General features: G+C 37.7%; 1 protein-coding gene across 9 annotated transcripts in view; it reads left to right on the top strand.

The window, feature by feature from the left end:
- The window catches only part of VPS8 (VPS8 subunit of CORVET complex), a 267080-nt gene that overhangs the window by 110530 nt on the left and 141961 nt on the right, over positions 1-14589 (top strand). For all 9 annotated transcript variants that reach the window (XR_003608764.2, XR_003608763.2, XM_028100887.1 and 6 more), the window contains exons 25-28: positions 579-621; positions 2045-2117; positions 2410-2529; positions 12717-12788. Coding sequence is in view for 7 of the 9 variants with exons in the window: in XM_028100887.1 (XP_027956688.1) it covers positions 579-621; positions 2045-2117; positions 2410-2529; positions 12717-12788 (308 nt within the window). In the remaining 2 variants the exon portion in view is untranslated. The remainder of the gene's footprint in view (positions 1-578; positions 622-2044; positions 2118-2409; positions 2530-12716; positions 12789-14589) is intronic.

The following is a 14589-nucleotide window of genomic DNA, read 5'->3' as shown; positions in this document are numbered from 1 at the left end:
AGCTTATCATCATTACCAATCACAAATTCTTATAATCTGCACACGCTAAGAATTACTAATCACTTTATCCACTCTTGAGTCTTCTACTCTGTTCTCTGTTGCCCTTGACCCCTTGGCCTAAAACTAATCTATGTCTCTTATTTTAAACATTTGTGAACAGTGGCCTTCTCAGCCCTAGAGCACAATAGGTAGTAAGAGTCCATGTTACAAATGAGAAGACATTATAGTTATGCCTTAATATTACTTAATTGGTCATGATCTTTAACTCATCAACTCATTGCCTGTTCTACACCTTCCCCTGGTCCCAAGCTATTGGTTAAGCCAACAGTGCATGGGTCTCTACCCTCAGATGTATGCCTTCTCCTGTACCCTTGTTTGACTCATTGATTTTGTATCTGTGAAAAGAATCTAATGGAAATTCTAAAAACAAGAATTAAAGTGGTCTTATCCCAAATTGTGTATTATTACTTAGGAAGATACTTACCTTAATTGCCAAGTTTCATTTTTTGTTTCCACATAAAGATTGTATTTCTAAAAGGTTTGAGAGAGAATTGCTGAAGATACTTTTTCTATTTTAGATGAGCAAGTTGTTATGGGCAACAAACTTCTTGTATATATTAGGTAAGAGATTTTTAAAAAAAAATTTATCTGTGTGTATGCTCCTTCCGTAATGTCCCCCTGTATTCTTAGAGGTACGGTCATCTCCTATGTGTATAGTGCTTTTCACGTTTCAGTGTTTGCATGTACAGTATGGTTCTCAACCATAGGTGATTTTTGTCCCCCGTTGGTGACCACCCCCCCCATGTTTGGCAATGTCTAGAGTCATTTTTGTTTGTCACAGTTGGGGCTGGGGGAGAGACGCTGCTGTCATCTAGTGGGTGGTGGCAGAGATGTTGCTGAGCATCCTGCAGTGAACAGGGTAGTCCACACAACAAAGAATTATCTCTGTCAAAATATGAATAATGCTGAGGTTGAGAAAGCCTGGTGGTAGAGTATTTTACTTTTACTACTGACAACTCTGTGGAATATGTGTTGTCTCTATTTTATATAAAAGGCCAAGAGATGTGTTTAGATCACGAAAAAGTTAGTGACAGAGGTTAAGCTGTGAAATGTTTATCTCCTTACTCCTCGAACAGGGTTCTTCCCAACAGACTATGTAGGCTCAGAATTGTGTCCTGATAGAACTTAGATAGATAACTGGCTGCCAGGCTAGCAGGCAGGAAGGTGACAGACAGAACCTGCCAGAGCATTATTTTAGCCCCTATCTAGTGTCAGTGTTAACTTTGGGACCTGTTTCACACTAGTTATGTTGATTTTTTTAGAAGAACATTGTAGCATCCACCTAGTACCGAATCTGTCCTTTAAACTTCTCAGAATATGCTGTCTATAATCCAGCATTCAGAAGGGATGACAAGGTCAAAAAAGTTTAAAATCAGTGCCTCCCCCCCAAAATGAGGACATAATCAGAAGACATCTTTATAGTTCAGCCCACAAGGCATAATCCATAAAGCATTAGCTATAAGGAGGATCTGATTTAGAGGTAAAACTGTACAGTTAATTTCTCGTCAGGTTCTCCTCTCCCTGAAGACTTGTCCTATTGTGGACATTTTCCAGACATTTGTTAACCTAGCTCATTCCGTCTTTAATCACTGTTCTTAGAGCCACTGGTTTAAAGTCTCTGAGAACATTAGGCTTTTCACTGGTAAATCATAGCATAATGGTGCCATTAGGTTTTTTTCTGGTGCTGAGTGTGAGACTTGCCGATAGTCTGTTCTCATTCCTTCTTGTCCGCTTAATGTGGCCTGGGTTTTCCTCAGGAAGAATAAGAAGAAATGAAAGTGCTTACTCTGTCACAGGGTGTGTTATTTCACCACCATCCCTGTTGGCCACAGTTTCTGAACTGCCTCGCATCTTGATCAGGTGTGACCTTGACCTGACAAAAGCTGAGCCTGCTTAAAAATCAAATGAATATCTTGGGTTTGAGAAAGAGTGTGTACTCAGCCCGTTACAAGTCACCAACTCTTTCTCTTTCTCTTTCTTCTAGCTGTTGTCTTGCAGGCAGAGCCTATCCCCTTGGTGACATCCCTGAAGATCTTGTTCCCTTGGTTAAAAACCAGGTTGGTGCTCCTTCCACGGCATTTTTATGATCTGCACTTCTTGTTCAATGCAAGAAAGATGAACTGTAATTGAGGGTTACACATGAGTCAGGAGCTATCTGCAGTGGTAGGAGAAAGCCTCCCCACCATCACTGCAGCCAGGAGTTAGAGCTGAGACAGGTTAGAAAAGTTATAACATGGTGGCAATTTAAGCTAAATTCGACCTGCCTTTATTTTGTCCACCTGGGAATCGTTGCTTCAGCAATATACTTTGCAAAGAGAGAAAATAATCAGCTTTTCTTTCAACTTGCAGGTTTTTGAATTTCTGATTCGCCTGCATTCAGCAGAAGCTTCCCTGGAGGAAGAAATCTACCCGTATGTTCGGACTCTGCTACATTTTGACACAAGAGAATTTCTAAATGTATTGGCACTGGTAAGAGATAATAAGATTTTAAGGTATTTTTAGAGGAACCAGGGTGGTAAATTTTTTTAATAGAAGGATGTGTATGCAGGTATAATTTTTGTGCCCTAGCAGTGAGCAGTAAACATTTCCAAATGTTTGATTTTGTTGTGCCACCCCTATATCCTAATTCTTTATCTCCCTTCCTTCCCTCCCTCATCCCTCTCTCCCTTCTTCTTCCCCCACTGCCCCTGTGTCTCTCTGTCTCTTTCTAACACATCCTTATCAAAAAGTTAAAGCAGTGTAGATGTGTGGTACATTTTTTGGTTTCATAAATTATATTAGTTCACATACTGAATATGGAAGAAAGCTCTGAAGGACATGTAGTGGTGATGATAGTGGAAGTCACTGGAGTTTCAGTGGAACATGGAAGCTTCCTGCTGAAAAAACCACCTTATACCTATTTTTTTATAAAGATTTTATTTATTTATTTGAGAGAGAATGAGAGAGAGCACGAGAGGGAAGAGGGTTAGAGGGAGAAGCAGACTCCCTGCTGAGCAGGGAGCCCAATATGGGACTCGATCCCGGGACTCCAGGATCATGACCTGAGCCAAAGGCAGTCGCTTAACCAACTGAGCCACCCAGGCGCCCACCACCTTATACCTATTTAATTAAAGATGGATTTGGGTGAGCCAGGTTCTCTGTGAAAATGCCCCCAAGGGAATAATTATATAACATATCTTTCCAATTAAATAGTATTATAGTGTTTTTTAAAAAGCTTTTGATAACATGGACAGGGTTTATATTACAGTGTTTAGTGAAGCAGCAGCCTCACAAATGTATAAGACACACACAAATGTTACATATGCACAGTGTTTAGAGAAAAAAGACCAGAAGGAAATACACCTACGTACTATTAGTTATTAACTGTGAGATGGGGCAGATTTCTCTGATGAGCATATAGTAACTAAACTTAAATTAAAAAACAATGCCCATGAGAAGGATAAGATTCCCAGTTATAGTATAGTTTTAATTGGTTTATTTGAATATCTGACTTCAGAAGTGGTAATTTTAATTGCACAGGAAGAAGGGAAAAGAAACTTAGAAGTGGAAGTCCGATCTAGTTGGTTTAAGAAACCTTAGAGAACCTAAGGGTACTTGCTATCTGGCATGTAGGAAATGAGAAACAGAAAGTGGTGAGGCAAGGGGTACAGAAAGAGTGGTAGAGGGCAACAAAGAATTCTAAACTCATTTTCGTTTTTTTAAGGGCTCTGGTAGCACTGAAGACCACTTGGAATTGTGCTGACTTCTGAATTATGATATGAGGATTGATAATAAGGCTGCAGTGCAATCTCATTTGCTTAACAAATAGTTGAGTGCCATATCACATGGTCTGTACTGCCTGGGGGTGCACTGTTGGCTTACAAGCTATAAAGCCTGCACTGGTGGAGGAAGAAGATGTAGACTTTGGGGTCAATAGTTACAGCGCAGCATAGAACATGCCATTGGAGAAGTGCAGGATGCCACACACACCTACGAGAGGAATCTAATGGAAGGTTAAAGAAGGTTTCTTGTATGGAATGGTGCCCATGTGAGTCTCAAAGGATGAATAGAGGTTAGGTTAAGATTAGGGAAGAATATTCTAGGTAGAAGAACAAAATGTGTAAAAAAGCCTGGAAACAAGACAGAGCAAGGTATGCTCAAGGAATTGGGGAAAAAAAAAAATCAGTATGGCCACATCTCGAAGTGTAAGGAAGCCTATAGTAAGAAACAAATCCGAAGAGGTAGATAGAGACTGAGCGTTGTAACCCCTGGCGAGAAGTTTGGACTTTACAGTAGAGCAGCAGGTAGGCACTAAAACCTTTTAGGTAAAGGAATATCATGATTTGTAGTTTAGAAAAATTCCCTCTGACTACTGTATGAAAATGGGTTGAAATAAGACAACTTTGGAGGCGAGAAGATCTGTTAGCAAATTTTTGTACTAATCTAGGGAGAAGCTAGGGGCGCCTGGGTGGCTCAGTCGGTTAAACGTCTGCCTTTGGCTCAGGTTATGATCCCGAGTCCCTGGATTGAGCCCCGTGTCAGGCTCCTTGCTCGGTGGGGAGTCTGCTTCTCCCTCTCCATCTGCCCCTCCCCCTGCTCCTTCTCTGTCTCTCTCTCTCTCAAATAAATAAATAAAATCTTAAAAAAATAATCTAGGTAGAAGATTAACGGTGACTTGAATTAGGGCAGTGACACCAGGGATAATAAGACATGAAAAGATTTGAAAGATATTTTATGAAGCAGATTGGCCTAAAACTTAGGGCTTATTGCACAGTTGGATGTGAAGGATAAGACAAATGGGAAGCATCGGGGCGCCTGGGTGGCTCAGTCATTAAGTGTCTGCCTTCGGCTCAGGTCATGATCCCGGGGTCCTGGGATCGAGGCCCGCATCAGGCCCCCTGCTCCGTGGGAAGCCTGCTTCTCCCTCTGCCTGCTCTGCCTGCCGCTCCCCCTGATTGTACTCACTCTCTCACTCTCTCTCTCTCTCAAATAAATAAATAAAATCTTAAAAAAAAAAAATGGGAAGCATCAAAGACTCCTAGATTTCTGACTTGGTTAACTGGATGTATAGTGGTTTATTCAGTAGAGAATGAGAGGAGAAACCGGTTTCTAAGGAGATGAGGGGGTAGGACAGGGTTGTGGTGAGGGGTAGGGGGAGATATAGATATTAATTCTCTTTTGGACTTAATGAATTTGAAATGCCTGAAAGACATGTGGAGGTTTTCTTCCATGCTTGTATCAAATGTTGGCCGCAAGCCCAAGTACCAGAGCTGGTGAAATTGATAAGACCTAGGATCTGAAATCCTAGATTCACCACCTATTTTGCCATGATTGATTGATCATATAACCTTCCTAATTCAATTAATATATCTTAATAAAAAACATCTTCAGGGAGACATAAAATAATTTACATGACAGATTTTTTAAATCACATTTTACAACCTTTTTTTCATTTAGGAATATTTTTTTCAAGTAAAGTTTTTAAATTTAGCTTCCTTGAGGTACAATTTAAGCAAAATGTAGTTCATCCATTTCAAGAGAAGAGTTTGACAAATGTATACAATGTTGTGACCTCTCCTACAACCTAGATACAGAATATTGCCATGACACCAAAAAGGTCACTTTTGCAGTTTTGTAGTTAGTCCCAAACCCCAGCCCCTGGCAATTACCAATTTGCTTTCTAACACTGAAATTTTGCCTTTTCCAGAAGGTCATATAAATAAAATCATATACTTTGTAGTTTTGGGGGGCTTCTTTCACTTAAAATAATGCTTTTGAGATTTATTAGTGCTGTTGCTTATATCAATAGATTGTTCCTTTTTTTTTTTCTTTTAAGTTTTTATTTAAATTCCAGTTAGTTAACATACAGTGTATGTTACTTTCAGGTGTACAATATATAGTGACCCAACACTTCCATAAAGCACCCGGTGCTCATCACAACACGTGCGCTCCTTAATCCCCACCGCCTATTTCACCCATCCCCTGCCCACCTCCCCTCTGGTAACCATCAGTTCTGTAGAGTTAAGAGATGGCTTCTTGGTTTGCCTCTCTCTCTTTTATTCCCTTTGCTTGTTTGTTTTGTTTCTTAAATTCCACATATGAGTGAAATCATATGGTATTTGTCTTCTCTGACTTAGTTCACTTAACATTATACTCTCTAGCTCCATCTATGCCATTGCAAATGGCAAGACTTCATTCTTTTTTATGGCTGAATAATATCCCATTGTGTATATATACCATATCTTCTTTCTCCATTCATCAGTCGATGGACACTTGAGCTGTATCCATAATTTGGCTGTTGTAGATAACGCTGCTATAAACATCGGAATGCATGTATCCCTTTGATTTAGTGTTTTTGTATTCTTTGGGTAAATAAATACTCAGTAGTGCAATTGCTGGGTGGTGGGATAGTTCTAATTTTAACTTTTTGAGGAACCTCCACACTGTTTTCCAAAGTGGCTGTAGCAACTTGCGTTCCCACCAACAGTGCAAAAGGGTTCCCCTTTCTCCACATCCTTGCCAACACCTGTTGTTTCTGTGTTGTTGATTGTAGCCATTCTGACAGGTATGAGGTGATATCTCATTGTAGTTTTTGATTTGCATTTCCCTGATAAAAAGTGAGGTTGAGCATCTTTTCATGTGTCTGTTGGCCATCTGTATATCTTCTTTGGAAAAATGTCTATTCATACTCCCATTTTTTAATTGGATTATTTGTTTTTTGGGTGTTGAGTTTTAAAAGTTCTTTATGTATTTTGGATACTAACCCTTTATCATATATATCATTTGCAAGTATCTTCTCCCATTCCGTAGGTTGCCTTTTAGTTTTGATTGTTTCCTTTGCTGTGCAGAAGCTTTTTGTTTTAATGTAGTCCCAATAGTTAATTTTTGCTTTTGTTTCCCATACCTCAGGACACATATCTAGAAAGAAGTTGCTATGGCTGATGTCAAAGAAGTTACTACCTTCACTTTTCTCTAGGATTTTTACGGTTTCAGGTCTCACCTTTAGGTCCTTAATCCATTTTAAATTTATTTTTGTGTATGGTGTAAGAAAGTGGTCCAGTTTCATTCTTTTGCAGGTGGCAGTTCAGTTTTCCCAACACCATTTGTTGAAGACACTGTCTTGTTCCCATTGGATATTCTTGCCTGCTTTGTTGAAGATTGTGGGTTCATTTGTGGGTTTTCTATTCTGTTGCATTGATCTACATGTCTGTTTTTGTGCCAGTACCATACTGTTTTGATTACAGCTTTGTAATATAACTTGCAGTCTGGAATTGTGATGCCTCCAGCTTTGCTTTTCTTTTTCAAGATTGCATTGGCTATTTGGGATCTTTTGTGGTTCCATACAAATTTTAGGATTGTTTGCTCTAGCTCTGTGAAAAATGCTGTTGGTATTTTGATAGGGATTGCATTAAATCTGTCAATTGATTTGGGTAGTAGACATTTTAAACAGTATTTGTTTTTCTAGTCCATGAGCATGGAATAACTTTCCATTTCTTTGTGTCATCTTCAGTTTCTTTCATCAGTATTTTATAGTTTTCAGAGTACAGGTCTTTCACCTCTTTCATTAGGTTTATTCCTAGGTATCTTACTGTTTTTGGTGGGGTTGATTCCTTAATTTTTCTTTCTGCTGCTTCATTATTGGTGTATACAGAAATGCAGCAGATTTCTGTATGTTGATTTTTGTCCTGCAACTTTATTGAATTCGTTTATCAGTTCTAGCAGTTTTTTGGTTGAGTCTTTAAGGTTTTCTATATGTAGTATCATGTCATCTGCAAATAGTGACAGTTTTACTTCTTCCTTACCAATTTGGATGCCTTTTATTCCTTTTTGTTATCTGATTGCTGTAGCCAGGACTTCCAGTACTATGCTGAGTGAAAGAGGTGAGAGTGGACATCCTCATTCCTGACCTAGAGGAAAAGCTGCCAGTTTTCTCCCATTTAGGATGCTGTTAACTCTGGGTTTTTCATATATGGCCTTTTTTATGTTGAGGTATGTTTCCTCTAAACCTACTTTGTTGGGGGTTTTTATCATGAATGGATGTTGTACTTTGTCAAACGCTTTTTCTGCATCTATTAAAAGGATCGTATGGTCCTTATCCTTTGTTTTGTTAATGTGATGTATCACATTGATTGATTTGGGAATTTTGAACCAGCAACCCAGGAGTAAATCCATTTGATCACAGTGAATAATTTTTTTTAATGCATTGTTGGATTTGGTTTGCTAGTATTTCACTGAGAAATTTTGCATCTGTATTCCTCAGGAATATTGGCCTGTAGTTCTCTTTTTTTTGTGATGTCTTTATCTGGTTTTGGTATCAGGGTAATGCTGGCCTCATAGAATGAATTTGGAAGTTTTTCTTCCTTTTCTATTTTTTGGAATAGTTTGAGAAGACTAGGTATTAACTCTCCTTTAAATGTTTAAATAGATATTAACTCTTCTTTAGAATTCACCTATGAAGCCATCTGGTCCTGAATTTTTGTTGGTTGGGAGTTTTTTTTATTATTGATTAAGTTTCTTTGCTCGTTATTGGTCTATTCAAGTTTTCTCTTTCTTCCTATTTCAGTTTTGGTAGTTTATAAGTTTCTAGGAATTTATCCATTTCTTCTAGGTTGTCCGTTTGTTGGCATATAGTTTTCGTAACATTCTCTTATAATTGTTTGTATTTCTGTGGTGTTGGTTGTTATTTCTCTGCTCTCATTTGTGATTTTACTTATTTGGGTCCTTTCTCTTTTTGATAAGTCTGGCTAGGGGTTTATCAATTTTATTAATTTTTTCAAAGAAACACTCCTGGTTTCATTGATCTGTTCTATTGGTTTTTTTTTTAGTTTCTATATCATTTATTTCTGCCCCAGTCTTTATTATTTCCTTCCTTTTACTGTTCTGGGATTTGTTTGTTGTCCTTTTCCTAGCTCCTTTAGGTGTAAGGTTCCATTGTTTGAGATTCTTCTTGCTTTTTGAGGTGGGCCTACTATGTACTACCATGTACTTCCCTCTTAGGACCACTTTTGCTGCATCCCAAAGGTTATACTGTTGTGTTTTCATTTTCATTTGTGTCCAGGTGTTTTTTTTTTTAAAGATTTTTTATTTATTTATTTGACAGAGAGAGACACAGCGAGAGAGGGAACACAAGCAGGGGGAGTGGGAGAGGGAGAAGCAGGCTTCCCACGGAGCAGGGAGCCCGATGTGGGACTTGATCCAAGAACCCTGGGATCATGACCTGAGCCGAAGGCAGACGCTTAACAACTGAGCCACCCCGGCGCCCCTGTGTCCATGTGTTTTTTAAATTTCTTCTTTGATTTCCTGGTTCACCCATTCATTGTTGAGTAGCATGTTGTTTAACGTGGTCTTTTGAGATTTTTTTCTTATGGTTGACTTCTAGTTTCATAATGTTGGGGTCAGAAAGGGGGCATGGTATGATTTCAGTCTTTGTATTTGTTGAGGCCTGTTTTGTTACCTAATATGTGATTCATTCTAGAGAATGTTCCGTGTGCACTTGAAAAGAGTGTGTATTCTGCTGTTTTAGTCCATCTGGTCCAATGTGTCATTCAAAACCACTGTTTCCTTGTTGATTTTCCGTTTAGATGATCCGTCCATTGATGTAAGTGGGGTGGTAAAGTCCCCTACTATTATTGTATTATTATCAATTAGTTCCTTTATGTTTGTTGCTAATTGTTTTATATATTTGGGTGCTACCATTTTCAGTGCATAAACATTTATGATTGGTATATCTTGTTGGATTGTTCCCTTTATTATTATATAATGCCCTTCTTTGTCTCTCATTACAGTCTGTTTTAAAGCCTAGTTTGTCCAATATAAGTATTGCTATTCCAGCTTTCTTTTGACAGCCATTTGCATGATAAATATTTCTCCATCTCCTCATTTTCAATCTAAAAGTGTCTTTAGGTCTAAAATTAGTCCCACGTAGATGGGTCTTGTTTTCTTATCCATTCTGACACCCTGTGTCTTTTTATTGGAATGTTTAGTCCATTTAACATTCAGAGTTATTATTGATAGATATGTATTTATTGCCATTTTATTACTTGTTGTTTTGGAAGATTTTCTGTGATCCTTTCTTGTCTTTTTTTTTTTTTTAAGGTTTTATTTATTTATTTGACAGAGAGAGAGAGACAGCAAAAGAGGGAACACAAGCAGGGGGAGTGGGAAAGGGAGAATCAGGCTTCCGGCTGAGCAGGGAGCCCAATACGGGGCTCGATCCCAGGACCCTGAAATCATGACCTGAGCCGAAGGCAGTCACTTAACCAACTGAGCCACCCAGGCGCCCCGATCCTTTCTTGTCTTTCTCTCTTTCATGTTTTGCTGGTTTTCTTTACCGTATATTTGGATTTCTTTCTCTTTATTCTTTGATGTTTATTAGTGGGTTTTGATATTGGTTACCATTAGGTTTGTATATAACCTCTTCTGCAAATAGAAGTCTATATTAAGTTGATGGTTGTTCAAATTTGCACCCATTCGTTTCTCCTCTCTGCACATTTTGCGTATATGTTATTATATTTTATATCCTTTTGTGTGTGTGAGTTCCTTGACCGAGTTTTACAGAAATATTCATTTTTACTGCTTTGTGTTTTCTGCATTTATACGGTCACTTTTATTTTCTCCTTTCCCCTCAAAGAGTCCCCTTTAATATTTCTTGCAGGGCTGGTTTAGTCATCACAGACTCTTTTCGTTTTTGTCTGGGAAACTCTTTATCTCCCCTTCTATTCCAAATGGTAGCCTTACTGGATAGAGCGTTCTTGGCTGCAGATTTTTCCTATTCAGCATTTTGAATGTCTCGTGCTACTCTCTTCTTTTCTATTTCTTCTTACTTTACTTTTGTTCATGTCTTTTCTTCCATGGGTGGCTTGTATGCCTTTGTGCTTCACAAACTGTCGTTCTCCATTAGGACCTCTTTGTGTTATTCCTGTTACCAAGCATTGCGTAAGTAGAAGCCTCTTTGTGGAATGATGTTTTAACAGTGATGTGCCATGTTAGTGGCAGCTGTTAACTTCAACCAAAATATGTCATTATTTATATCATAATATTCATACTGTGGTATATCACCACTTAATTATGTTTATAGAAGTAAACTTTCAATATCTGTTTCAAGGCAGTGAATACATGCTGCCAAAAAGAATGGATAAGAAATTTTTTTACTAGCTGTCACTGCTGTTCCTTTTTATACATATGTTAATTCTCCATGATTTGTGTTTTAGTTGAATAGCACTTGTATTAGCAGATAATACCTTCTATTTGTATCTGCACTGTGACATCTTACTTTGGCAAGATGAGGTGGGATAAAAGTATGTGTTTGTGTTAGTGTGTTCATGTTTGTTGTTTTTGTAAACCTGCAGAGAGAACTGAGAGACTTTCTAGTTCATCTTAGAACTAGGCAGGGTAATATTTCACCCACTTAAACATTAAAATATCTTCTATTTGAGTTTCCAGATTGAGAGTTCTTACAGTCTCCTTGGTAATTCATCTCAGCATTTTTCAACTAACTGGCAGCAAAGTAGTCTAGTTGAAGAAAGAGTTTAAAAAAAAAAAGATTTTGTTTTTCTCTGTCATTACGTAGACAATCGAGCATCCATTTGTTTAAAGCACTTAGTGTGTGTCAGGAAAGTAGAAGGAAGGGCATGCTAACTGGAGAACATCATGAGCAGAGGTACTTGGGAGAAGTTAGGGAAGTTCAGGGCCCATTTAAAGAATAGCAGTAGTTTGGTTGAATGTAACTGTGATGTAGTTTTGAAAGTTCATGGCTGTGAAATTCCTTTTTTTTAAATCTACTAATTTAATTTTTAATGGGACAATATATAGTTTATTTTTTTAGGAAAATAAGCAGTAAATTATTGCTGTATGGATTCAAACATTTCTAAGACCCACATGTGCTAAGTGAAAACCATGGGAAAGATCTTCAAGTCTTTCATCATTTTTATTATTTAATTTCATTTCAATTTTTTGGTAGTGAACACAATTCTTATTCTCATATGTGCATTTTATAGGTATTAGGTATTTTCAGAATCTGATGCTGTCATTTACTTTGGTGCATGTTTTGTTCAAAATATATTTGACTCTACTTGCCCAGGACATAAAAGTGCTATACTTGGCAGTATTTTGAAAATAAGATACCTAGTCCTTGTATGTGTGTAGGCTTGAGGATTTTAACATTGTGACAGTTTTACCATAATTTTTAGAAAATGTCTATCATTGAACATCATTTTTTTTAGTTGTCATGGAAATGATGAAAGTTATTTTTCAGGAAAGTTAATAAACTGTACTTCAGTTATTATTTCCAAATAGCATGGTTGGAATGGTGGCAGAGCATCTAACATGTAGTTCATCTTCTCAAACCCTTATTCACAAATTGCCTTTTGTCATGGCATGTTTTTTCTTTATCATTGCCTATGAACTTTCTCAAATCACTTTTGGTTGTATGGTAGTTGCTATATTTTTATACTTGTTAATCATTTTTAAAGTCCCAGGATACCAGCAATAGTAAATGCTATAGCTTTCTACCTAACTTGCTAAAAGCAACTTATTATTTAAAGGAATATAAGGAAAAACCTGATGAGGAATGTTTACCTTATTTGGGATTTTACCTGACTGTTAATAAGAATTTAATATCTTGTTTCCTTCTAAAATGTGCAAATAATAATTATTTGTATAAAATTTCTTCCTGTTAGACTTTTGAAGATTTTAAAAATGACAAGCAAGCCGTAGAATATCAACAACGAATTGTGGATATTTTGTTGAAAGTAAGTATTCAGAGGATAGATGTCTTTGTATTGATGTTTGTTTGTTTTGTTTTTAGGGGGCAGGGGACACAGGGAGAGGGTTAGAGGGAATCTTAAGCAGGCTCCATGCCCAGTGTGGAGCCTGACGCGGGGCTCGGGCTCATGACCTGAGCCAGGATCATATGCTTAACCAACTGAGCCACCCAGCTGCCCCTGTATTGATGTTTATTTTAAAGAAGTTGAATTGTTTTATAGCAAGTTCTAAAATGATCTTATTTAATGAAGCAGTGTGTTGAAATCATTTAAAAAATTTTATTGTGATATCTTTGTCTTCCAAACCTGAACGAAATACTAGTCATTCTTTAAAAAAAAAATTTAATTTATCTCCGCTATAGACTAGATAGATATAGGATACAGGGTACTGCTGTGAAATGCATATTGTGGTAGTTGCTGTATTGGTATGATTATGTGAAATAATGGTGACTACCTTCAGAATGCTTTGAGAAGATAATTAACGTGAAGAATCTTCTGTCTCATACCAGCATTGCTGTGTTGTTAAGGTGGTGCTGTCATGAGATGACAGGAGCAACTTCAGAATGATCAGAGGCACGCAGAGAGGATCATCTCAGTTTAAATCCAACTAGATTCAGTCCAAAGCTATTTTGAGATCCACTCTGCTGCTAATGAATGAATGCAGAGACAGATTCTTTTCCTTTCCATCTGCACAGCTTGGATCAGGCCAGTTTCTTCCTGTAGTTGAAACCTTAGAATCTTGTCCATTTGGCTGTAAAATGGAGATTTCTTCCTCTCAGCGAGTTTTAGATTATTTTGGACAAGAGACCAAAATTAAAATGTTCTCTAATTATGTATGACATTAAGGCATTACATTTGTAATAGTTCTCTATAATTTTTAAAGCACATTTATATACCTTATCTTATTTGAGCTGTTTATTGACGTAAGATAGGCAGTGATGAGTATGAGAATAGGATCGCTAAGCCCCCAAATAATGCCAGTTTGATCCAGGTAGGTGGTGTGGAGAAGTTTTACTTGGATTTCCTAAATGGTCTCTCTATACCTAATCTTGTCCTCCTCTAATTTGTGATCTTTCTTTTATTCTTCTGTGGCTCCCTGTTATTGGATCAGTTGGAATTAAGTTCTGCTGTGAGAGATATTCAAAACAACAATAGTCTAATTGTGAAGGGAATTTATTTTTCTCATAAAAGTCTGGAGGTCAGCAACCTGTTCTAGTAGAGTGGCTTCACAAACTTATCAGGGATGCAGATGCCTTCTGCTTTAACTGTTGTTATTCTTAGTCTGTGGTTCCTGTCTTTTGGTCCAAAATACCTTCTTGGGCTCCAGCCATCGCCTCGACCCTCTTAGCCAGTCTGAATGCAGAAAGAGATGAAGAAGAGAGTTCCCTCTCTTTAAGAAGACTTTTTAGAAGTTGTGTACTACAATTCAGCTTATAACATGTTGATGAGAACTTAGATATATTGCTTCTCAGCTGCTAAGAGAGACTGAGAAATGTACTCTTTATTATGGGTGACCATGTGTTTAGCCTAAAATGAGGAGTTCTGTTTCTAACTTAGGAGGGAAGAGCAGATGTTGGAGCACAAGTACTAGTTTCTGCCATACTCATGTAAAGTTGTTGAACATGACATCCAAGATCCTTCTGTATTTTCTGGTCCCTGATTACTTCTCTATAACTGCTCTCCTCTCCTCCCCCTAACACACCCCCCGTGGCACACACACACTCTGTATTATGAACTTCTCAACCATATTAAATTATTGCAATTCACCAAATTGTGTCATCTTTATGTC

The sequence above is a fragment of the Eumetopias jubatus genome, unplaced genomic scaffold (assembly GCF_037043125.1).
Source record: "Eumetopias jubatus isolate StellerSeaLion01/CBP00866 unplaced genomic scaffold, mEumJub1_p1.0 scaffold_1, whole genome shotgun sequence".
NCBI lineage: Eukaryota > Metazoa > Chordata > Mammalia > Carnivora > Otariidae > Eumetopias > Eumetopias jubatus.
This window is presented reverse-complemented; position numbering and strand designations above follow the sequence as displayed.